General features: G+C 43.9%; 2 gene segments (V, D, J or C); both read left to right on the top strand.

Moving 5' to 3' along the window:
• The first annotated feature begins 1481 nt into the window (after positions 1–1481).
• On the top strand, positions 1482–2019 carry LOC111827184. The segment is given in 2 exon segments: positions 1482–1530; positions 1664–2019. Coding segments are annotated over 2 exon segments (405 nt in total).
• A 14220-nt stretch (positions 2020–16239) lies between these two features.
• LOC102441133 lies at positions 16240–16780 on the top strand. The segment is given in 2 exon segments: positions 16240–16318; positions 16431–16780. Coding segments are annotated over 2 exon segments (429 nt in total).
• Positions 16781–24869: the final 8089 nt, after the last annotated feature.

The following is a 24869-nucleotide window of genomic DNA, read 5'->3' on the forward strand; positions in this document are numbered from 1 at the left end:
ATTCTCTATGACTGAGTTTCAAACTTAATGACTGAGTAAATTTGAAAAGTTTACTTAAAAAATGTGTTTGCCCTTACAGCCCACTGCACCTTTAGAGACATCTCTTGCCATCATCAAAGATATTTCTCATAAATGAGCCTGAAAAACTGATTTAAAGATTGCTGTACTCAGTAATAGGACCTTGGTATACTTGTCACTTAGAGGGTGTATGTGTGTGTGTGTGTGTGTGTGTGTGTGTGTGTGTGTGTGTTTGTGTGTAAACACAACAAATGGAAACAAGTTTCTCTCTGGTGGGTATTTATTAGAGGTGCCCTGTCACTGAGTAGGGCTTGTAGGGGATTCTAGGTAATGACAGCCCATGACAGCCTAGGTAGGTCTACTGGGTCTACCTTACCTAGAGCTCACTGGGAGGTGCTGTGGACTCACAGTAGGGCTGTTTAATTCAGGATGTTTTAAATAAGTAAACTATGTAAACCTTCTTTATACAAATGTGCTATCTAAAGTGTGGCAATAATTACTTTAAATACAAATTTGGAAATATAGGGACCTGATTAATAGGAGGAGCTAGGAAACAGAGTGTTTCCAGGCTGGATCCACTGTTCAGCTTTATGACCTGTATGATTCTGGCTGTCTCTCCCATTTTTGCATACCGATTATGGCAATTATTTCCTTCTTAATTGAAATGTTGGTTCATACAAACTTTTGCTTCCAAAACGAAGGGTGGATTTGAAGATCAACCCTAAATCAGCCAGGCTGGGAAAACACTGGAATCAGGAAGTGGGAGGGGAGGGCACTCTAGGGGTGAGGGAATTTCTGCTCTTAATAGAGAAGGATGTGAATGCATGAGACTGTGGATAGTCAGCCACTGGGAGGCGCTGTGGACCCACAGTACTGCAAGCTACCTGGGAGGGGTTGAAGGAGTGGCCCAGGAGAAGACAGTTTAAGGGAACTTTGGGGCTACATGCCTGCATTGGGGGAGCAGTTTGAGTTCATCAAACAGGCAAATGCCTGTGGGCCCTGGGGCCTGTGGAATTCACACAGACTCCTCACTGCCCAGGAAGTGCAGAGGTGCTTGAGCCTCAGTATGAACCAAGGAGGCAGCCTCCCTGAGGCAGTCTTCCCCTCCCAGGGGAAGGGGGGATGCAGGGTCTGGTGTGACCAGGGTGGGAAAACAGGATGAGGCAGGGGCAGGTAAAGGAGAATAAGGTAAGTTGTAGGCATGTGGGCACAGCTCTACCTGCAGCCACCCTTTGCAGAGGGGCTGTGCAGGACAGGGAATGGTGAATAGAGTAGCTGCCCCTGGGACCCAGGGGTAGAGAGGCCAAGAGGCAGCCCACATGGAGAGTCACACAGAACAGGGAAGACATCAGAGCAGTGATGTCATAGGCAAATGCTCCTATCAGGGACTGAGAGGTAGAGAACTTTAGAGGGCTCACCCCAGGAGCTCCTCCCTGAGCTAGGAGATGTCTTGGGAGGCTGCCATGGTCTCTAGACTTCTCTGCTGTGTTATCCTTTGTCTCTTGGGAGCAGGTGAGCTCTGGACACTGTGTGTGAGCCTCTGATATGGGTTTGCCATCCCTGAAATACAAGCCTGCTGGTGATGGCGGCAGCGGGAGGCTTCCCTGTGCCCTGCCCTGAGCTCCCTCTGTCTCCTTCCCAACAGGCCCAGTGGATTCGGGAGTCACTCAGACCCCCAAACACCTGGTCAGAGCAAGAAAACAGCAAGTGACACTGAAATGTTCATACATCTCTGGGCACCTCTCTGTGTTCTGGTACCAACAAGCCCAGGACCAGGGCCTCCAGTTCCTCACTGAGTATTACAACAGGGAGGAGAGAACAAAAGGAAACATCCCTGACCGATTCTCAGTGCAACAGTTCAGTGACCATCGCTCTGAGCTGAACATGAGCTCGCTGGAACTCTCGGACTCGGCCCTGTATCTCTGCGCCAGCAGCAAAGACACAGCCCTGCATGCTAGGCAGCCTGCTGTACAAAAAGGTTCCTCCCAGCTCAGGAAGTGACCGCGAGGGTGGCAGCTGCCAGCCACACAGGCGCAGGCCTGAGCAGAGCAGAATGCCTCTCCCAAACATCCTGCTGCTGCTTACAGATGTGATGTGTATTTATGCTCACAGAAATCATGTCACAGAAGTACTTCTTTACCCATTTCTCTATCTGATCGTAGAGAATATGAGACATTCCCAGGTCTCATATTTCATAACCGGCAGAGCAAGAAATCAAACTCAAGTCTGTTCCTCTACTCCCGTGGTTGTCCCCCAGCCCCCAGCACTGTCCCCCATCTGGCTTCCCTTTTCCAGGTCCAGATTATAGGCCTGGGAAGATCTCACATCATCTGTGCTTGTGGTAACCTCTCCCCTGGCAGCTTCAGGAACATTTGACTTCAAGGGAATGCATATCCATTGACCCTTCATTGTCACGACAAAGAAAGGCACTATTTTCTACACTGTAGCCACACCCCCACCCCACCAAGGCTGTTTGACATCTTTCATGGGGGCTGTGTGAGCAGAAAGCTTTCCAGATGTGCTTTCCCAGCTGCAGCACAAAGGGAATGAGATATTTGCCATGAGAACAGTCTTCCTTCATGGGACACAGTGGCCACAATGGGAAGGAAGAAGAATAACTGTTACTCCTTCCTTTGTTCTTTTTGTTCAATAATTTCTGCTCCTATATTTTGTACAAGGAATTGTATCACATAAAACAGAAAATAAAAATGTTTGGGTTTTTTGCCTTTGAGAGTTTTAAGGTTTAAGTTGTAAAGTCTACTGATTTAAATGTGAATCTCATCCAAAAACACCCTCACAGAAACACCCAGAACAATGTTTGACCAAATATTTGTGCCCCTCAGGGTCCAGTCCCACTGACACATTAAATTAACCATCAGACCATCTCCCAGGGTTGTATAAAGACACACTAAGGTTAAAATAGGACATAATTGGAGTCTGGATCTTGAGTCCCTTTTTACTCTCTGACAGTTTTTCCTACCATATCTTATGTGCAAAGTAGATACAGACACACTTTGTCTAGAAACCCTATAGTTCAGGATTTTAGAAGTCACAATATGGAAATATTTATGCCTGATATCCATTAGATGACATTCACTAGAGCATGTAACATACATCTGTCCTTAGGCACTTAAATAACTATTACTGATGTGAATTATATACTATAAATATTACATACTTTAAGTGAAGAGAGCAATGACTTTTTTTTTTAATATATTTTATTGAATCTTTACAGAGAAGAAGGGAGAGGGATTGAGAGTTAGAAACATTGATGAGAGAGATCGATCAGCTGCCTCCTGCACAGCCCCCAGTAGGGATGTGCCCGCAACCAAGGTACATGCCCTTGACCGGAATCGAACCTGGGACCCTTGAGTCCGCAGGCCGATGCTCTATCCACTGAGCCAAACCGGTTCGGCAAGCAATGACTTTTGAGTAATATAGAGGGTGTCCTAAAAATGTACACATCACTTTGAATAATTATTAATTCCATTGGGTTAAATCTGAAAAGAAAGAAACATGAATGGGCCATCAGCTGTTAAAGTGAGTATACATTTTGGGGGACACCAGATATCTATAATGATAAAAGGACAATATGCTAATTAGACCAGACATCCTTCAAGAGGAAGCCGGGGCTGTGAGGGAAGCCCAGATCCCAGGTGCCAGAGGGAAGCCAGTGCCAGCAGCCAGGGGAAGGAAGGCCTACTCTTGCACAAATTTCATGTGCCAGGCCTCTACTATAGATATAAATGCTTTTAACACTTCCTCATAAAGCAGGAGAACATTTTCATCACCCAGAGGGTTCTCTCATGCCCCTTTACAATGCCTCAATCCATCATTGACAACCAATTACATGATTTCTATCTCTAGAGATTCATTTTGCTTAGGCATCTTTTTAATATACATTTATCATCTCTACCTATTAAAACAAACCCTCATTAGTGCATAGCTAAGTACTTAAGAGCATGAGGTACTCTTGGAGAGCATTATGGACAAAGACACCTGATCCAGGTCAGCAACAATTCTACCTGGGGCTAGATGGTTTGATAGAATGACCCTCAAAAGGTCTTTCCAGCTGGTAAACCTCTTTTTATAAAATGTATTTCCTGATTTTCACTCATTTCTTGTCTCATGCACCCATTCATTCCAATTACTTTGTAATGATATTTTGACAAAATGTCATCATATCTAAGGAAATGCTTTTGAGTTCCCATCAGATGCACAGGTAGCCTGGATCATGTTCACACATTGTGAGCTGGTGTTGAGGTCCATGGGGAAAGTGACTTCATGGTGAGATCATTTTACATTGGGAAGAGGGTTCCCTTCACCTTGACCTCAGTGTCTAACCCACAAAACAGGAACCTTGAGCTTGAAAATCCCCCTTTGTGTTCTGGGCTTGTGTGGCTGCCACTATTCTGTGCTGTGTGTCCTTCTGTGTCCACGACCAGAGAATTTCTGGGGATGAACATGGAGCCCATTTGTGGGCTGGCCAGGCCCCAATTCAAGGCTTGTTGCTGTGCTTCCAACATCAGGCTCTTCCTCCAGTTCTGACTTTAGATTCTGTGTCCTCCTCTCCTAGGCCTGGATGTGGTTGTGCTAAAGGGAAATCAGCACCCTGGGAGGTGACCACGGATTTGAAAATAAAATTCATTTACTTGAGACCTGCTACACAACTGGCAGAGTCCGTGGTCCAAATAGTAATACTTTGAAGATAATGACTGCAGGGCCTTGAAGCAAGGGTGGGGTCCTTCTAAGCATGGGACTGTGTGTAGATTAGCTACAGGGTTTTTCAGAGCCATTATATTTATTATTTAATTAATGTCAGTGATACTTTGCAAGGAGATAGTCCCGGTGGAATGGATATCTCAAACTATAAAATAACATTTTTTCACTCACTCACCTTGGAGTTGGCCACCTCTCCCCATGGCCCTCACACATCTGTAATCCATGGTGCCAGTAGTCATCTGCAGAGCTGAGCAGCCACAAAAAAAGGTTGGTCACAGGTATGAGCTGGATCTGCTTGCCGCTGTCTCACCCCAAACACGGGAAGCAAATGCTCTGGGGAATATGAAGGTGTTCTGGCTGCATTTGGAAGGTGTCCCATCTGACAGTGAATTGATAGGAAGCAGAGTGAAAGGATTCCTCCAATGTGGACAAGCCTGGCCCTGAGGCTTGGCAACCAGAGAGCAGTAAGATCCTTGTGGGTAGAAGGACATTGATGGGAAGGTGGTCAATTAAGCAAAGTAGAAAAGGATGCTTGAAGGACTATTTGGGACCCATGTGTTAGAGAAGGCATCACAAAGCCATCAGGATTTTCCAGGAGATTCAAAAGTACAGAAATATGTAGATACACAAAACCAAAGTATGAAAGAAGAATTATATCACAGGCAGAAAATTCACCTAAAGTTACACACTTGGTGCAACTGTTGTCAAAAGATTAGGAACGACTTGTAAAACTTGTGTCAATTCAGCCCAAAGTAGTTTCCTCATTCTAAGCTGTTCACTTGTACATTTATTTTTTAAAATATATTTTTATTGATTTTAGAGAGAGGAGGGAGAGGGATAGAAACATCAATGATAAGAGAGAATCATTGGTTAGCTGCCTTTCACATGCTCCCTACTGGGGATTGAGCCCCAATGCAGGTATGTCCCCTGACCGGGAATTGAACTATTATCTCTGGGTTCATAGGTCTACTCTCAACCACAGAGCCACACCAGCTGGGCTTATTTTTTGATTTGATGATCTGGGGTAAGGGGCGTGGCCCCAGTGACAAGTTGTCTCTGGGCTCTAGGCAGTGAGCATGACATCTCAGAATGACTCCCTGAAGAGCCCTGTTCCCTTTCATCAGCACACAGACCCAGAGGAAAACTCCATCTGCCCTGCCCCTGCCATGGCTATCTGCCACCTGAGCTGTGTGGCCTTTTGTCTCCTGCAGGCAGGTGAGTCCTGGCTGGGTCCTCCCGGTGGATGAAAATTTGAAGAGTCCACCACTAAGCCTTCCTGTGGGGGCTGCAGCATCAGTTTTATTTTCTTCATCACAGGTCTGGTGAACGCTGCCATCACTCAGACCCCCAAATTTCAGATCTGGAAAACAGGACAGAAAGGGACATTGAGATGTTCCCAAGATATGAGCCACAACTACATGTGCTGGTATCGACAAGACCTGGGCCATGGGATGAGACTGATCCATTACTCAGTCGGTGCTGGGGTCACTGAAAAAGGAGATGTCCCCGAAGGGTACAGTGTCACTAGATCAAAAACAGAGAACTTCCCCCTCATCCTGGAGTCAGCGACTCCCTCCCAGACATCTGTGTACTTCTGTGCCAGCAGTGTATCCACAGAGCTGCACAGCTGCCTCTGCTCTGCACAAAAAGGCAGGAAGAGGCCCTTCACCCTAGACTTAGGGGAGCCCTATGCAAACTCCACACCGTGGAGCCCCCGGTGGCCCAAGCCAGCAGGTTGAACCTCTGTGTGTGGTGAGGTCCACCTCCAGGGAAGTGTCTGCCAGGCCTAGACCAGAACCAGAGCCTCGCCCCTTCCCCCCCACACTATTGCTGACTGTCTGTCTGTCCTCTACAGCCGCCCTGTTAGCTGGGAAGCTGCTTCCTCAGCTCTACCTTTTCTCATCATCAGCCTGAGTTTGATGCCTCCAGGGTGGAAGGTCATCAGTAACTCAGATTCATCTAGACTCTCTTGTATATTAAACACTAGTGTCCTAAAAATCAATGTAGTGGAGTCCTCTTCCATAAAGAAGCTATAATAAACCTATTGTTAACTGCATGGTGACCTAAAAGGACATGAGACTTTGCTATGGGCTCAGGAAACATAAAACAACATGGAGGTTAAGACACAGAGAGGGCATTTGGTCATGACTTGCAGAAAAATAGAAGCTTCAGCTCAGGTACTTTTCCAGGAGTCATTCTATCTCTTGTATCTCCGAATATGCCAGTGCATCCCAGGGCAAAGCCAACTCAGAAATGGATAAGGTTGAGCATGTGTTACTGGTAGAGAGGAGAGCATGGTAACAGAAAGAGAGATGATCACAGGAGATCCTGACTTGCAGATAAGACAATGAATTCACCCTTTGGTATCTGGTATTGGTGCTGCTGCTGACTGGTCTTAGTGAAAATGCCAGGGGACAGGAATGACTGCTAAACGAGAAGAAAAGCTTGGAAATGTGGTGAGACCTCTGCATCCAGACGGCACATGAGTCCACAGTGACAGCCACACGTTGACTTTGTTGAAAAAGGAGTTACAAATATTTACATAAGTCACCCAAGAGTGCTGTAATATGCATCACATGTCCCTGAGGTTGAGGGGATTGATAGTACTGTGATCTGCTGATCTGTATTTTGGATATAACAATAATTGTCTTTTTTCTCTTTTTCATTTTGTATATTTTTAGTAATGAAGTTAAAAGAACCTCCTCACACTTCAACTTGTGTGTCTTTCTTCCTATTTTAGACTAAATATTATTTCCTTCCATCCCTCCTCTTCTCTCTCTCCTTTTCACAAAATAGTTTTAAGGAAGCATATCTTAGACTATAGCTGCCAGATAATGAGATAATAGTTAAGTAGAATGAGGGTGAGATATTAAGTGTGGTAAGTCAAAGGAATAGAGTTGGGTTTGAATTAATATTGACATTAGAGTTTTTAGACACTGAGCATACAAGTTAAAGGATACTGCTTCTGGAATATTCTCCCTGCTGATCCTGCAAACTCTTCCCAGCATCCTTGGGGCCACTGCAGAAGAAACAATGAAGAAACTTGAATTCTTGGCCACCAGATGGCACTGTGATGCCATTGGTATCTAAAGAGCTCTGGGGAGATTCTGGGAGAACAGAAAAGAGTTAAGAAAACTAGGGCATGGATCCAACATTGGGCAGATGTTGAAGTTTTCAGTTATTGCTAGGCTACCTATAGCTATGAAAGAGGTGGGAGGTCCCTCTAAACATTAATGAGATCAATAGTGGAAGGATTTGGGCAAGGCAGCCTTGATGGCAGGGACAGGTGCAGACAGAGGCAATTGTCTCAGAGAAATGTGGGAAACCAAGGGGAGGGGTGCTGCCTATACTCAGTGCATCCAAGCCCATCTCCCCTGCAGGCCCTGCTGAGCTATGTCTATGAGAGGAGTTGCTGATTCAACCTGAGCCAAGTCTGTAGGAGACCTGGGCCATGGAGCCTCTGCTGGGTGGGGGGCAGTTACATCCCAGGCAAACCTGTGTACTCACTGGAGAAGGGCCCCTGAGCTCCCTCTCAGTCTGTGGTCAGAGCATTTAGCTGGGACAGCACCATCTCGCCCTGACCTGGCTGGCCATGAGCCCCAACCTCTTTTGTGTGATGCTTTGTCTCCTTTCAGCTGGAAACCTCTGCCAGGGGTTTGCGAAGTCCCAGCTCCAATCTCCCCCACCCCTTTCAGTATCCAGCTTATTCCTCAAGTCTTGTCTTTACCTACGTCTGCTTCTCCAACAGGCCCCATGGATGCTGCAATCACCCAGACCCCAAGATACTATACTATACAATCAGGAAAGAAGGTGACCCTGGAATGTTCCCAGGACACGTACCACTTTGTGATGTACTGGTATCCACAAGACCCAAGACAGGGGCTGAGGCTGATCCATTATTCACACAGTTTCGGCAGCACTTCCAAAGGGGATGTCACAGAAGGGTACAGTGTCTCCTGAAACAAGAATGAGCATTTTCTCTTGACCCTGAAGTTGGCCAACACCAACCAGACCTCTTTGTACCTCTGGGCCAGCAGTCAGTACACAGCAATGTGCAGCCAGTTGCCCTCTGCACAAATAGGGCAGCCATAGAGTGGAGGACACTCCTTCCTGAGGCCTCTGTCTTGCTAGGAGAAAAAGTTGCCCCTCCTTATGCTCTCACCCGACTCCTCTGCAATGGAATGTCAGCCTGAGGGGCTCCAGTGAGAACCTCAGCAGCGTGACCCTCCGTGTGAATTGAGGTCCATCATCTCAGGGTGTGCCTGTGGATGTGTTGGTGTGTAAGTGCAAATAGCACTTTATTAGGAATATTCTGGTAACTGAATAAGCAGAGGAGCAGTGGCATTCAACATGAAATTTATATTTGGTGGCTACTTGGAAAGCTGTTCCTATCTGCAGAGGCTCTATTTACGGAGAGAGGCCATGTACTAGTCCTTAAAGAACTGTGAGCATCTTTCTGGGTAGAAACAATAACATTGTCTAGGATGGTCCAAGAATAGACCAAAGTCCAAGATTTGCCTGAATGATTCAGATCAATGCTTTAAAGACTAATGGCCCAGCCAGTGAAACTTAGTAGTAGAGTGTCAACCTATAAAACAGGAGGTCAAGGTTAGATTCCTGGTCAGGGCACATCCTGGGTTGTGGGCTCCATTCCCAGTTGGGTGTGTGCAGGAGGCAGCCAATCAATGATTCTCTCTCATAATTGATGTTCCTGTCTCTTTCTCCCTCTCCCTGCCTCTCTGAAATTAATAAAAATATATATTAAAAAAAGATGAACAACCCTAAGCGGTTTGGCTCAATGGATAGAGCATTGGCTTGCAGACTCAAGGGTCCCAGGTTTGATTCCAGTCAAGGGCATGTACCTTGGTTTCGGGCACATACCCAGTAGGGAGTGTGCAGGAGACAGCTGATCAATGTTTCTCTCTCATTGATGTTTCTAACTCTCTATCCCTCTCCCTTCCTCTCTGTAAGAAATCAATAAAATATATTTTTTTAAAAAGATGAATGTCGTTTCCTTTCCTTAGGCAGAAAAGACTGAAAATAGACTCTTATTTCAAAGTGTAGAATCCTAAAAGTACTGGAGTGAGAATATATTCCTGAGACAACAGCGTTTCTTCCCACTTGATAAGGAATTGAGGACAAAAGTCATTTTGAAGATAAATGAATTTATAGAGGGTATTGTTTTTTTACCTCCAAATTTAATAGAAGGACCTAACCAACTTAGATCCGTACTCACCAGAGGCACCATTTCATCCCCAGAAGCTTTGAACTGTGAATTTAAACTGCTCTCAGGGGAAAATGGGACAACCTCCCATCCATACCCCCCACCCTCCAATACATATCCCACTGCTGCCCAAATCATAAAAAGGACAAAGAAAATGCAGGATGAAGATTAGAATTAGGAGACCTCAAAGGGAAGGTGAAGACCTCAACTGTGAAGTGCTGTTGAATTCAGGTGGAAATGTACAACTAACAACGTGAAGAGAATGAGACACTAGAGAAGACTGGCCAGATAGGGAGTGTGGGATCCGGGCGATAGAGCACTGGAGCTCAGAGGGATGACAACCAAAAACAGAATTGGTGTGTATTTACATCCATGTTTGAATTACTATTTCTCATTCATTCTCTTTCACAATTTTCATCTTTTAACATTTCTGGTTATGAGTCACAATATTTTTTTTTCTTTCTTAATAGTAGTTAATAGAATGGTGCATCCCAGAGTTGCTAGCACAGTGATGGCGAACCTTTTGAGCTTGGCGTGTCAGCATTTTGAAAAACCCTAACTTAACTCTGGTGCCATGTCACATATAGAAATTTTTTGATATTTGCAACCATAGTAAAACAAAGATGTATATTTTTGATATTTGTTTTATATATTTAAATGCCATTTAACAAAGGAAAATCAACCAAAAAAATGAGTTCGCCTCTGACACGTGTGTCATAGGTTCGCCATCACTGTGCAGCTAGCATCTTAGATATAATTAATTAATTCATTGCTTAATTACTTAATATCAGGGAATCCTGGGGCTTAGTGATGTCACTATGGGAACTGCTTTGTGGGGATAAGGGAAGTCCCTCCTCCTCTGCTCATGCTCACAAGGACCCTGACCTGGGTAACCTCCCATTCCTGTCCTCACCCTGCCATGGGCACCAGGATCCTCTGCTGGGTGAGCCTCTGTCTCCTGGGGGCAGGTGAGTCCTCAGAAAACCAAGCCCTTTCATTGTGTTTTGTGTGTGTTTGATGATTACAATTATTTTTCCTCATTCTATTCCCAATTTCTGTCTCCATAGGTCACACAGATGCTGGAGTGTCCCAGTCCCCCAGGCACTTAGTCACAGAGAGGGGACAGGATGTTTCTCTCAGGTGTGATCCAATTTCTGGACACGCGGTCCTTTACTGGTACCAACAGACACTAGGGCAGGGCCCGGAGTTTTTGCTTTACTTTCAGAGCAAGGAGCCCGTAGACAAATCAGGGATGCCTAAAGAGCGGTTCTCTGCTGAGAGGCCTGATGGTTCCTACTCTACTCTGAAGATCCAGCGTGCAGAGCAGGGGGACTCGGCCGTGTACCTCTGTGCCAGCAGCTTAACCACAGCGATGCAGAGTCACCCTCTTCCTGCTCTCAAACCCTCATGTGCTCACCTCTCCGCACAGTTCCCAGAGTCCTGAAATAAGGGGAAATAAATGCTTTGGGACTTGAATTGTTGTTCTTACGGTGGGAGGTAAAAAAAAAATGACCTTCAAAATACCAGAACAGGTCACCTTGGGCAGTAGCGTTCTGTCTGGTTTTCTAGGATTCCTTTATGTAGATCAAGATTCCATAATTGAGATTGAGCACCAGAGCTTAGTGTCAGGTATGGTCTCCTGTAAAATATAAAGTTTTAACATAATTACATTAAACTACTGGCACTAAGCATCACTGTCTCAGATGACACTAAGCTTTAGTGTGGGCCGCCAACGCAGAGCACACTGTCCAGGCCTCATGCAGCCGCCAGCCTTAAAATATATACATTAGAATATACAGCCTTAAAATATACACATTAATAAGAACTGTCATCAAGCGCTCAATGGTTGAGTATCGACCCATGAACAGAGTGGTTGCTGGTTCGATTCCCAGTCAGCACACATGGATTGTGGGGCTAGAATCCCAGTGGGAAGTGTGCAGGAGGCAGCCAATCAATGTTTCTCTCTCATTGATGTTTTCATCTCTCTCTCCCTTTCCCTTTATCTCTCTGAAATCATATATGTATGTATGTATATATATATATATGAATTGACATTGAAATAATTATCCAGGAGGCACCTGTCAGCCACAATAATGCATGTTAATGTATGTCTATATACTGTTTTATTGTTTTTCTTGACAATCAGCTGTCTTCTCAAATCTATTTTGAATAGAAATTTAAATTTAGCTTGGTTTATTAAACACCCTACTTGAGACAATGTTAAAGAAAAGTGATTCAAAGAAGACCTGAAAAACAGTTACACTGCCCCCCTTATCTTTGGGGGATACTTTCTAAGAACCCCAATGGATGCCTGAAACCACTGATAGTACCGAACCCTGTATACACTGTTTACCCTTGCGCTTTGGGGCCACTATTAGGTGAAATAAGGGTGACTAGTACACAAGCACTGTGATGCGACTACAGTCAATGTGATAACCAACCGAGACAGCTACTAGGTGACTAACGGTGGGCTGTGCACACAGCATTGTTGTGCTGGACAAAGGGATGGTTCGTGTCCTGCATGGGACAGACCAGATGGCACAATATGTCATCAGGCATTCAAAATGGTGCTCAAGTAAGAACTTGGGAATTGTTTATTTCTGGAATTGACCATTTAATAATTCTGAATGGTGCTTGACGGCTGGAAACTAAAACTGTGGAAAGCGAAACTGCAGATAAGGAGGGGGAGGGGCGCTATAGCACATAAAAGTAAAATGTATGACAACAGGAGAAAGACAGAGAGCAGATAAATTATCTTGCCATTGTGAGGTTTTCCTAATCTATGTCTGGTGGTATAATACCACTTAATACCACTTCAAGGTAGACTGTGTTAAGGCAAATATGTAAATCGCAAATGCTAGAGCCACCACTAAAATATCAAACACATTGGCCTAACCGGTTTGGCTCAGTGGATAGAGCGTCAGCCTGCAGACTCAAGGGTCCCAGGTTCGATTCCAGTCAAGGGCATGTACCTTGGTTGCGGGCACATCCCCAGTGGGGAGTGTGCAGGAGGTGGCTGATCGATGTTTCTCACTTATCGATGTTTCTAGCTCTCTATCTCTCTCCCTTCCTCTCTGTGAAAAATCAATAAAATATATTTTAAAAAAATAAATAAAATATCCAACACAGAATTATAACTAGTAAGTCAACAAAAATAGAGATAATGGAATCATTAAAATAATTAATACCCAAGAGGACATAAAAAGAAGTAAAGAGGGGGCAAACAAAAGATGGGGCTAATACAACAAATAGCAAGTTTATGATAGATACTAATAAACTAGATCAATAGTCGTATCAAATCAAAGTAGTCTCAATGCCCCAAATAAAAAGCACAGATTGTGATTTTGAGTAAAAATGAAAAATCAACAACTGCATGCTGCCCACCAGAAATGTACTATGAACATAAAGACTCAGAAAGTAAAAGTAAAAGAATGGACAAGATATACCATGCTAACACTAATCACAGGAAAGCTGGAGCAGCAATAATAACATCAGACAAAATCAATTTCAGAGCAAAGAATATAATCTGGGATAAAAAATCTCATATTCTAATGCTAAAAGGACAAATTGATCAAGAAAACATAGCAATCATAAATATTTATACATCTAAAAGGAGAGTTTAAAACCCTGAACAAAAACAGCAAGGAGAAATAGACAAATTCACAATTATAATCAGACATTTCAACACCTGTCAGTAATTGGTTGAACAACTTGACACCACCACCCCCCAATAAAATTAGTGAGGAAACAGGAGACATCAGTAACATTATTGATCACCTCGGCCCAACTAACATTTATAGAACAGATCACCCAACAGCAGCAGAATACACATTCTTATTGAGTGCACACAGACCATGGCCAGGATACTGTAGACTTTGGGTATAAAATAAGTACCAATGCATTTAAAATAATTCAAAAGCATGTTCTTTCACCACAGAGGAACTGAATTAGATATCAATAACAGAAAGAGTCCTGGAAAACTTCCAAATATTTGTAAATGAAACAACAATCTTCTAAATAACCCATGGGGCAAAGAAGAATTCAAAAGGGAAATTATAAAGGGATTTTAATTAAATGAAAATATATCATGTTAAAATTGATTGTACTTAGTAGGAAATCTGGAAAATAGGGAATAATTCCCTACTCACACTGAGGCCAGCTCTACTATGCTACTCAAATGAGATCAAGATATTACCACACACACACACAAAATCACAAAAAACAAACAAACGATAGACCACTATCCCTCAAGAACAGATTAATAAATCTTTTAGAATTCCAAGTCAAATAGAACAACATCTATAGAGGATAATACATCATCACCAAGATAGGTTTATCTCAGAAATGTACAGATTAACATTCAAAAATATGAAATGCAGTTTAACCTCTCAAATACTAAAAAAAGAAAAATCATAAGATCATCTCTATAGATGCTCAAAAAAAATACTTTATACAATCCAACATTTGTTCCGGATACAAACTCTTAGTAAATAAAAAGCAATTGGAAACATCCTTCCCCTAATTAAGGGCATTTATGAAAAAAAATCTATGGTTAATAGACATTTTTGCAGGTAAGGTAAAGATGCATTTGTGATCTCTAGATCAAACACTAAAAGTACTGCAAAAGGGGGGAAAATAATCATTTCAACAATGGTGCTGGAAAAACTGTGTGCATAATGAAAAATAATCTCAATCCTTATCTCATTCCATAAACCAGGAGTGGGCAAAATCTGGCCTCTACTTGTTCTTATAAGGCCCAGAAACTAATCAACAATGTTTGTGACAGAGGAAAATTATATGAAATTCAGATTTCAGTATCTATACACCAAGTTTATTGGAGCACAGCCATGCTCACTCACTTGTGTGGTGTCTCTGGCTCTTTGGCACTGCAGGGGCAGAGGTGGGGAGCTGGGACAGAAAACTGAAATCTTTACCATCTGACCCTTTCCAGAAAAAGTTTGCTGATAGTTCCATAAACAAAAATGAATATAAGATGGGTCAACTTTCTCAATTATCTATAAAGCTTCTGAGAGAAAGCAGAACAAATTCTCTTCATGACCTTGGAGTAGGCAAAAAGATGTCTAGGATAGGACAAAAAATATTCTAATCTTTAAAAAGCACATTTTTCTTTGTCAAAATTTTAAAATTCTGTTCATCAAAAGATATTAAGAAAGAGCATGTATCCAAAATATAAATAATTCCTACAAATCAATAACTTAAAAGGTAAGTAATTCAATTTTTTAAAAAGAACAGAAGAGTTCAAAAGAGTGGAAAACAAAACAAAACAAAACAAAACAAAAAACCACCCAAGATCTATAGGTAGATAGTTCCCTCTCATAGAGGGTATATTTCCAGCTGCTCAAATTCTTTTTTTGACTAGTAAAACCCTAAGGTCAGCCCTCCCCAGGAATTATCTTTGGTTAAAGAGAACGCTTCAGCCAAGGTCCCTCCACCCCTTCCCAAGGCAGCTGCATGCATGGTGTCCTCTTTCCCAGAACACTCATTGATGAGATTTAGAATTTATATTTCCTTCTTAGAAAAAATGCACCATGCCTCCCTCACTACCACCTGCTAAGGCTGAGCTGAGACAGGTAAACATCACATCAGCAAGTGCTTGCAGTGTCCTAGCTGGTCCTGACTCCTAATTCAGACAGAATCCAGCCAACCTGGGCAGTATCAACACTGCTACTACACAAATGGCCACTTGAGGGCGCTGTAGATCCACAGGATAAGCTGCTGATGGGGTCCTGTGGGAGACAGAGGGTTAAGGGAGAGAGTCTTGGCTTGGTCCCTATATCAGGGAGACTATCTGATGAATCAGAGGTTTGCTGATCATATCTTCTCACATTAACTGATATGCAGGTGTGTTGTCACAGCAGGAAGCCATGAGCTTGGCCTTGCCTGGAATTAAGCTCTCTTTTGGAGCATATGTTTGGTGGAGAGTGTGATGGGACTTCCTTCAGCCTGAAGCTTGGATAATTCAAGCCAGGTGTACCTGCTCCTAGGAAACAGAGATGCTGTGAGGATGGTCATCTGCCACAAACCCTGCCTGGCCCAGCTGGGCACATCCAGCAGCACTTGCTCATAGGAAGATGGACAGAGTGTCTAGACTCTAGACCAACTGAGCCTGTCCAGGAAGTACAGGTTGTGTGTGGGAGCCTACAAGGACAACGACATCAGAACAGTGACATCACAGACAAGCCCTCCACCCAGAGCAAAGTAATACTCAAAGCCGCTGCTCTCTCACCCCAAACACCAGAGCCCAGAGCTGGGAGATGGCCAGTCTTGTCCTGCCTGAATCTTCCAGTGGCAATTGGCTCCTCTGCTGTGTGGCCCTCTGCCTTCTGGGGGCAGGTGAGTCCTAACTTCAGATGGGACATCCCTTGAACCCAAAGTTCTTGATTATTGTTGGCCTGTCCATCTCCTTCCTGTGCTGGTCTACAGCTTCTGTTTCCTTCCTCCACAGGTTCCGTAGCTGCTGGAGTCACCCAGTTCCCAAGACACATAATCAAAGTCCAAGGGGGGGAGGCTGTTCTGAAGTGTCATCCCATCACCGGACATAATACGGTGTATTGGTACCAGCAGGCTTTGAGCCAGAGCCCCGAGTTCCTCATTAGTTTTTATGAAAAGCAGGAGGAACAGAAAGGAAACATCCCAGATCGGTTCTCAGGAAAACAGTTCAATAACTACAGCTCTGAGCTGGCCATGAGCACCTTGCAGCTGGGAGACTCAGCTGTGTATCTCTGTGCCAGCAGCTTAGACACAGCCCTGCAGGGTCAATGGCTTTCTGTATTCAAACCTCCCTGCCCCAGCTGAGGATGTCACAGGAGAGGGAGGGCGTCTTAGTGAGTTCCAGGGCTTCTAGTTCTTTCTTAAGACTCTCCCTGCCCTGCTGAGCTCAGCCTGAGCTTTCCTGAGTGTCCTCCCAGCTCTGCCAGCACCTTGCAATTCCTAGCACATGGCAGGAACTCCTGCTTTGATAGAGTGGGGTCCATGTTGTGTGTGCTAATTCACGGTCGACATTGTGTTCCACTTTACAGAGGAGGAAGCGCTCATTATACCATTTTATAGGCAGGAAGTTTTAGTCCTTGGACATCTCAAATATTTCACATATGTTAACCCTACATCTCCAGGCCTCCAAAGTCAACATTGCCCAGAATTCCATGGTGCTGCCTGGGCCTGGTCCATAAGATATAACAAAGCTCTGGCTCTCCCATTTCAAGAGCATCTGAGCTGGGATGGGGGGGGGTGTCACACCTCATTTGGGGTTACACAGCTGATTGCCTGCCAACTTCTAAGAAACAGCTTCACGTCACAGAACGTGCTTCTATCCTGTCCTAGTTTATATAGAGGGAGGACGTGATGTCCCCTAATAGAAGACCTAAGGGACTAGGGCAGTGGTCGGCAAACTGCGGCCCCTTGAGTGTGGCTCTTTCACAAAATGCCACGTGCGGGCACGCATGTACAGTGCGATTGAAACTTCGTGGCCACACTCAATGAGCCAAAGAGCAGCATGTGGCTTGCGAGCCGCAGTTTGCCTACCACTGGACTAGGGGATTTCCAGACTAACCAGATTCACCAAGAAAACAGAAGCCCTCTAGGAATTTCAGGCAGGATTCTAAGAGTTACTACAGTGAATCAGTTTTTCTAAACCTGGAAAGTGTGGAGGAGTGAGGGTCTCAGCTTGCCCCACTTTCTATTAGAACATCTGAAATTGCTTCTTCTGCCCAGGTCAGGACTGCAGAAAACAGCTGAGCATCATAGCTATTAAATGAATAATACAGACATTTACAGATTAGGGTATGAGTTGATTGGTGAATGCAGATGACTTTAATTCTACACATTTTGTGTATTTAATTCAATCATTTTATTTATTGCACATTTTCCGTGAGGTAGCATAAATCACCCACATTACAAGTGAAAAGACTGATTGTTAGAGAGTTTGGATACTTGGCTAAAGGAGGTACAGCTAACAAATATCAGAATTGGGACACAGACATGGACGATACTGACTTCCACCCAAGCTTTAAATCACCCCACCCTTCTGCATGTGGTAGAGAGAGGCATCTTCAAAACGGGATCATGGACCCAAAGGTCCCTTTTAGAAATGAAGGCTGTAACACAAATCATCTGCATAACAGCTTTCACTTGAGAGGGAACCTGCTGGAGAGGAAAGAGATCCAGCTTCCTGGACCTGTCTGTTCATATTCTGACCTGCCTTGGGATGGTGACTCAGAAAATATTTGTCCAAGTTTTGCATTTGTAAACTGGGGCCAATAATGGGTGTTTTGTAGTGATTTAAAACAAGCAAATATGAAAAACTGCTTAACAAAAATATAAGCTCAAGTCATCTTTGTTCTCTATAAACTCTGACAAACCGCTAGTGTAGCACAATGATTTGCTATGTGCAGTTCTGGGATGAAAGGCAGGCATGCTTACTTTTGCCTGACTCATCTATGGCTGAGAAAGAAACTTCTTTGAAATGCAAATATTGCTATCTTATAATTTATTGGGTGAAATTAACTACTGAGAGGTGCTCTTAAGGGAAAATGAAAAGATGACCCAGGACAGCACTTCCTGTTGATGTTAAGTCTGATGTACAAGAAGGTGTGGTGCTTCCAGAAAGTTGTGGCTTCTGAGTGACTGGTGATCACACAGAAGATCTGATGGAAGGGACGGTTTTGTGTGAAGAGAGGCCATCATCGTGGAGCCTCTAGTGTCCTCATCCATCCCCGGCCCACCTCTGGTATCAGCCTCAGCTGCAGTGGAGAATTACATGCGAGATTGTGTGCATTTACCTGGTTCTGACAGCACCCCATCACCTGCAGGCTGGGTGTCCCTCAGCTTTCTGCTCTGGCCTCCTCTCTATCATGGGAGCCCACATGGCCTGTACCCCAGGGCAGCCAGAGCTGCAGAAGTGCTAATGCTCCTGGAGGGAAAGGAGCCAGCGATGAAAGCTCAGCCTCTGCATCCAGGAGGCCAGCCCAGGAGGTGGTCTGTGTGCTTCTCTGCAGATTCCAACAAAATCCATAAATCCATCTCCCGATGTCCCAGCACAACTGTAATATTGCACCTTATCTAGGCTTTTTCCTTCCTGGTTCCTCCCTCCCTGCTCTCTTTTTCCTGCTTCCTGAGATGACTTCCCAAATAAACTACTTGTATCTATGTCTGTGTCTCGCACTGTGCCTCCAGGGGCAGCCTATATGGTGACAGTGATGGAAGGAAGTGACCATCAAAGGACCCACCCCTTTGGAAGACACGGCTATTTTTGTTTAATTCATTCTGCCTCCTATCATTCAAAAAGTCTTATAATAACAGATATAAATGATTTTCCTAAGTTTACTGTAGCTTATTTTTAATTCTCAACAGATTCACAAGGGTCTCTGCTCCCTTCAAGATCTGAACCTCTTTATAACTGACCAGACTTGGTTATCTTTATAGAAGTGGAGTCTGCCTGGACTCTGATAACCTTTCATTTCTTTCACTCAACAAACACTACTTGAATCAGGTGAAGAGTAGTTTGGGCTTGGTGGGGATATATGCTTATGTAATTTTAGGGTGCTCTACTAAAAAGGAAAGAAGAAAAGATTCAGAAGTCTTGGAAAGGTCCTGTGAGAATGAGAAGGCCTGAAATTATTCTTAATTGCCTGCATGGCCCATCCAGCCTTCACTACTTACCATGTACAGGCACTATCCAGGAGCTTGGGAAAAACCAGTGCAAAAACACAAGGACAAGACAAAAAATTTCTGATGACATACATTTTTAAATCAACATAAAATTTGTGACTCTAATTGACTAATTTAAATGAGAATTGCAAAGGAACTATTCCTGGTAAATGTTTGTCTCCCTAAAGAAATTAGGGTATTATTGAGAAGACTAACAATATGGGAAGATGATACCTTCTTGTGAGAACAGTCCACAGATCTCTGGGATTCCATGCACTCTAACCCAAACAATGTGAGTCCTAGCTGAAAAACTCCTCTTTTTCGCATTGACCCAGCCTAGAATGTAGGCTCCTTTGCTGTGTGGCTCTTGGTGCCCTGGGAACAGTTAAGTCCTGGATAAGATGTAATAGCCCTTCCTGGGTTTACCAGGCATCAAGCTGCAAGCCTTTCCATGTGATGACCATTTACCTCCTCCTCACCTCTGATTTCTGACTTCATGTCCTTTGTCACTGTTGTTTCATTATAGTTGGCCATTGAGATGACATCAAGATATGTAGTCACAGAAATGGGGTCACCTCAGACTGAGGTATAACCTGTATAAGAAATCACAACATGTACTGATATTGACTAGCTGCAAGCTTGGCACTGTAGCACATTTATGATTCAATCAATATTCTCCTGTTTGGTGGGTGCAAGACCTTTCTGGAGATGTAAGAAGTGTGAAGCTCTGGCTGAATAGCTCACCCATATTGTAACCAGCCTCCTCTTTTTGCAAAAAAAAAGCACAGTTGCAGGGTCATAGGTGAAACAGTCTTCTGTGGCTTCAGATGAAACCAAGGGAGAACTCTTTCCCATGAGCATGAAGAGACCTGAGCACAGATGGCAGGGCTCCCATCAGTCAGTGAATTGTGAGACAACATAAAACAAGTCTTCAGATTCCAATGACCCTGACCTTGAGGCTTTAAAAACTTCCTGGACATCAGGTGGTTCCTGTAACTGAGAGGATCACTGATTTGTTCCAGTGGGGAAGGGGTGTGGCAGGTTAGCTCTACAGCTCAAGCATTTGTCAAGGACAGTGACATCACTGAATCTATTCCCCCAAACAGAACAGGAAGACATGAGATTCTGCCCTGGACCTGAAATGGTCAGCAGGCTCTTCTTCTGGGTGGCTCTTTGTCTCCTGTGGGCAGGTGAGTACAGGGGGGCTTCCTGCCCTGGATTCCCAAGACCTCAGCCCAAGCCTTCATCTTAGGATGACAACATCAGGTCTGTGGCTTCCTTACAGGAAACCTGGATGCCCAAATCACCCAGAGCCCAAGATACACGGTTGTGGGGACAGAAAAGAATGTGTCACTGAATTGTCACCAGACTAATAACCACGGCGCTATGTACTGGTATCGCCAAGACATGGGACATGAGCTGACGCTGATCTATTACTCAGTTGGTGCTGGGATCACCGCCAAAGGAGATGGTGCCGATGGGTACAGTGTCCTTAGACAAAATAAAGAGAACTTTGTCCTCACACTGAAATCGGCGACCCCCTCACAGACATCTGTGTACTTCTGTGCCAGCAGTGAAGGTGGCCACAGCGCTGCAGGGCCGCCTCCTCTCAGTACAAAAAGGCAGGAAGAGGCCCTGCACCCTGGACTCACAAACCCCTGCACTGAGTAGCCCCCAGTGGCCTTGTCAGCAGATTGAACGTCTGTGTATGCTGAGGACCACCTCTGGGGCAGTTTTTGACAGGTGTTGACCAGACGCAGGGCCTGGGACACATACTCCCCACTGTTGCTGTCTGTCAGTCTGTCCTCTGCAGCTACCCTATTAGATGGGAAGGTGCTCCCCCAGCTCTAGGTTTTCACCTCATCAGCTTGAGACTGATGCCTCCAGAGTGGAAAGTCAACTATAAATGACATCCATCCTGACCCCCTTATATGTTACACACTAGTGTCTTAAAGGTCAATGAAGTGGAGTCTTCTTCCACAAAGAAGCTATAGAGCCATAAAATGACATGGAGGGTAATGAACATAGGAAGGGCATTTGGTCATGACGTGCAGAAAGAATAGGAGCTTTCAACTCAGACACTTTCCCAGGGAATCATTTTATCTCATATCTCTGAATGTTAGTGCATTTCAGGGCAAAGCCAAGTCAATGCCCAATGCCCACCCTGGTCTAAGAACTGGATAAGGTTGAGCATGTGTGACTGGTAGAGGGGAAGGTATGATGACAGAAACAGGGATGCTCACAGGAGATCCTGACTTGCAGAGAAGACAGTGAATTAACCCTTTGGTATCTGGTATTGATGATGCTGTTGATCTATCTGTCTTAACTGAAAATGCCCAAGGGACTGGACTGGCTGGTGAATGAGAAGAAAAGCTTAGAAATGCAGTGAGACCTCTGCATGTAGAGAGCATAGGAGTCCAGAGTGACAGCCATGTATTGAATTTATTGAAAAGGGAGTTTATAAATATTCAAATTAGTCACCCAAGGGTGCTGTAATATACATCACATGTCGCTGAAGTTGAAGGGATTGAAAGAGAAAATGATGTCATTATGGAAACTGCCACGTGGGGACAAGGGGTGTCCTTCCTCCTCTGCCCATGCTCACATGATCCTGACCTAGTGAACCTCCCATTCCTGTCCTGACCCTGCCATGGGCACCAGGCTCCTCTGCTGGGTGAGCCTCTGTCTCCTGGGGGCAGGTGAGTCCTTAAAAATTATCATTTTAACTGTGGACAAGAGTTTCTGTGTGTGTGTGTGTGTGTGTGTGTGTATGTGATATTTACTATTGTTTTTCCTTACTCTATTCCCAACTTCTGTCTCCACAGGTCACACCAAAGCTGGAGTGTCTCAGTTCCCCAGGCACATAGTCACAGAGAGGGAACAGGATCTCGCTCTCAGGTGTGATCCAATTTCTGGGCACACCAGACTTTACTGGTACCAACAGACACTAGAGCAGAGCCTGGATTTTTTGCTTATTTCCAAAACAAGGAGACCCTGGACACATCAGGGATGCCTAAAGAACCGTTCTCTGCTGAGAAGCCTGATGGTTCCTACTCCTCTCTGAAAAATCCAGCGTGCAGAGCAGGAGGACTCAGCCGTGTACCTCTGTGCCAGCAGCTAACCACAGCATGGCACAGTCACCCTCTTCCTGCTCTCAAACCCTCATGTGCTCACCTCTCCTCAGAGTTCCCAGAGTCTCAGAACAAAGAGTGGCTCTCTTCTTCCCTCATCAAGGGGGATAAGTGCATTGGGACTGTAATTGTTTTCCTGATAGTGGGAGGTCAGGAAATGACCTTCGAAATACCTGAATATTATTCTGGCTGTGGAGCTCTGGGATTCCGTTATACAGTTCAAAGATTCTACAATGGAGCCTGAGTACTCAGGCTGAGTGTCAGGTATGGTGAAATCTTCTCCTGTAAAATATAAAGTTTCAACACATTTACAGTAAACTCCCTGTACTGAGTGTCACTGACTCAGACCACACTAAGTAGAGCACTGTCAAGGCCACATGCAGCCAGCAGCCTTACAATACATACATTAGAATCCTCAGTAAGAACTGTCCTTGAGCCCAGCCAGGGGTTGAGCATCGACCCAGGAACTGACAGGTCACTGGTTCGATTCATAGTCAGGGTATACAGCCGGGTTAGATCCTGAGTGGGGTGTGTGCAAGAGGCAGCCAATCAATGGTTCTCTCTCATCAATGTTTCTATCTCTTTCTTCCTCTCTCTCTGAAATCAATATTAATTGCCATTGAAATAATTATCCAGGAGCATTTATCAGCCACAATAATGCAGGTTAATGTACATCCATATATTGTTTTAGTATTTTTTCAGGCAAACATGCATTCTTCTTTTCAAATCTATTTTTATATAAATTAAAATTTAGCTTGGTTTAATAAAAACCCTACTTGAGATGGGTGTTAAAGAAAATTGATTCAAAGAAGACCTGACTAAGAGTTACAGCGGTTCCCCCCTTATCCTTGGAGTATACTTTCCAATAATCTTAGTGGATGCTTGAAAGCACTGATTGTACCAAACCCTCTATACACTGTTTACCCTATATATGCATACCTCTTCACTTAAAGGGAGCACTTTATAACATCTCGTTATCAATAAATTTAACAGAATTTAAACTATGTTCTCTCATCACAGAAGAACTAAATTAGAAATCAATAACAAAAAGCATTCTGGGAAAATCCCAAATATTTGTAAATGAAATGGCAAAGAACATATCAAAAGGAAAACTATAAAGGAATATTAATGGAATGAAAATTAAAATATATCATATCAAAATTGGTAGAATGCCACCATAGAAGTACCCACTGAGAAACCTGAAAAATCATGAATAATTCCCTACTTATCCTGACGCCAGCATACTCTGATACTAAAATGAGACCAAGGTATTACAAAAGCAAAAATAAATAAACCACCAAAAACCTGTAGGCCAATATACCTCTAGAACACAGATTAATAATCCTTTTAGAATTCTAGTATATCAAATAGAACAATATCTACAGAGTATAATGCCTCCTCACCTAGTTTAGGAGGGACCTTGGGCAAAGTACTCTCTTTAATCAAAGTTAATTTCTGGGGAGGGCTGACCTTGGCCTTCTATCAGTCAATAAATCAAAGCAGCTGGAAATAGACCATCTCTGAAAAGGGAGCTGCCTAATTATAGATTTTTTTTACCAGTCTTTTTAATTCTTTTGCTTTTTTAAATAATTGAATTATTTACTTTTAAATTATTGATTTGTAGGAAATATTTATATTTTGAATACATTACCAGCAAAAAATATATTCATAGATACTTATTTTTTCTTAATATATTTTGTTGAACAGGATTTTAAAACTTTTAATAAAGAAAAATATGCTTTTTAAAGATGAGAGTATTTTTTTGTCCTCTCAAAGACATTTTTGCAAGGCAAGCAAAGGCGGGGCTTTTACTTCGGCAATGTGCAGCCAGTTTAACATTAAAAAATACGAAATGTAGAGAAACCAAGATGGCAGCATAGGTTAATGCCGGAGTTTGCTGCCTCGAACAACCACTTCAAAAATACAACTAAAAGACGGAACGGACATCATCCAGAACCACAGGAAGGCTGGTTGAGTGGAAGTTCTACAACTAGGAGGAACCAAGAATCAGAAGAGGCGCAGTGCTGAAGTAAAATACTAAGGTGCGGAGTGCGCGTGGCGAGGGCTGGTGGCTGAGGGCGCGGTTGTCTGTTTCAATCCGGAGGGAG

This window comes from Myotis lucifugus, unplaced genomic scaffold, assembly GCF_000147115.1.
Source record: "Myotis lucifugus unplaced genomic scaffold, Myoluc2.0 scaffold_141, whole genome shotgun sequence".
In the NCBI taxonomy this organism is placed as follows: domain Eukaryota; kingdom Metazoa; phylum Chordata; class Mammalia; order Chiroptera; family Vespertilionidae; genus Myotis; species Myotis lucifugus.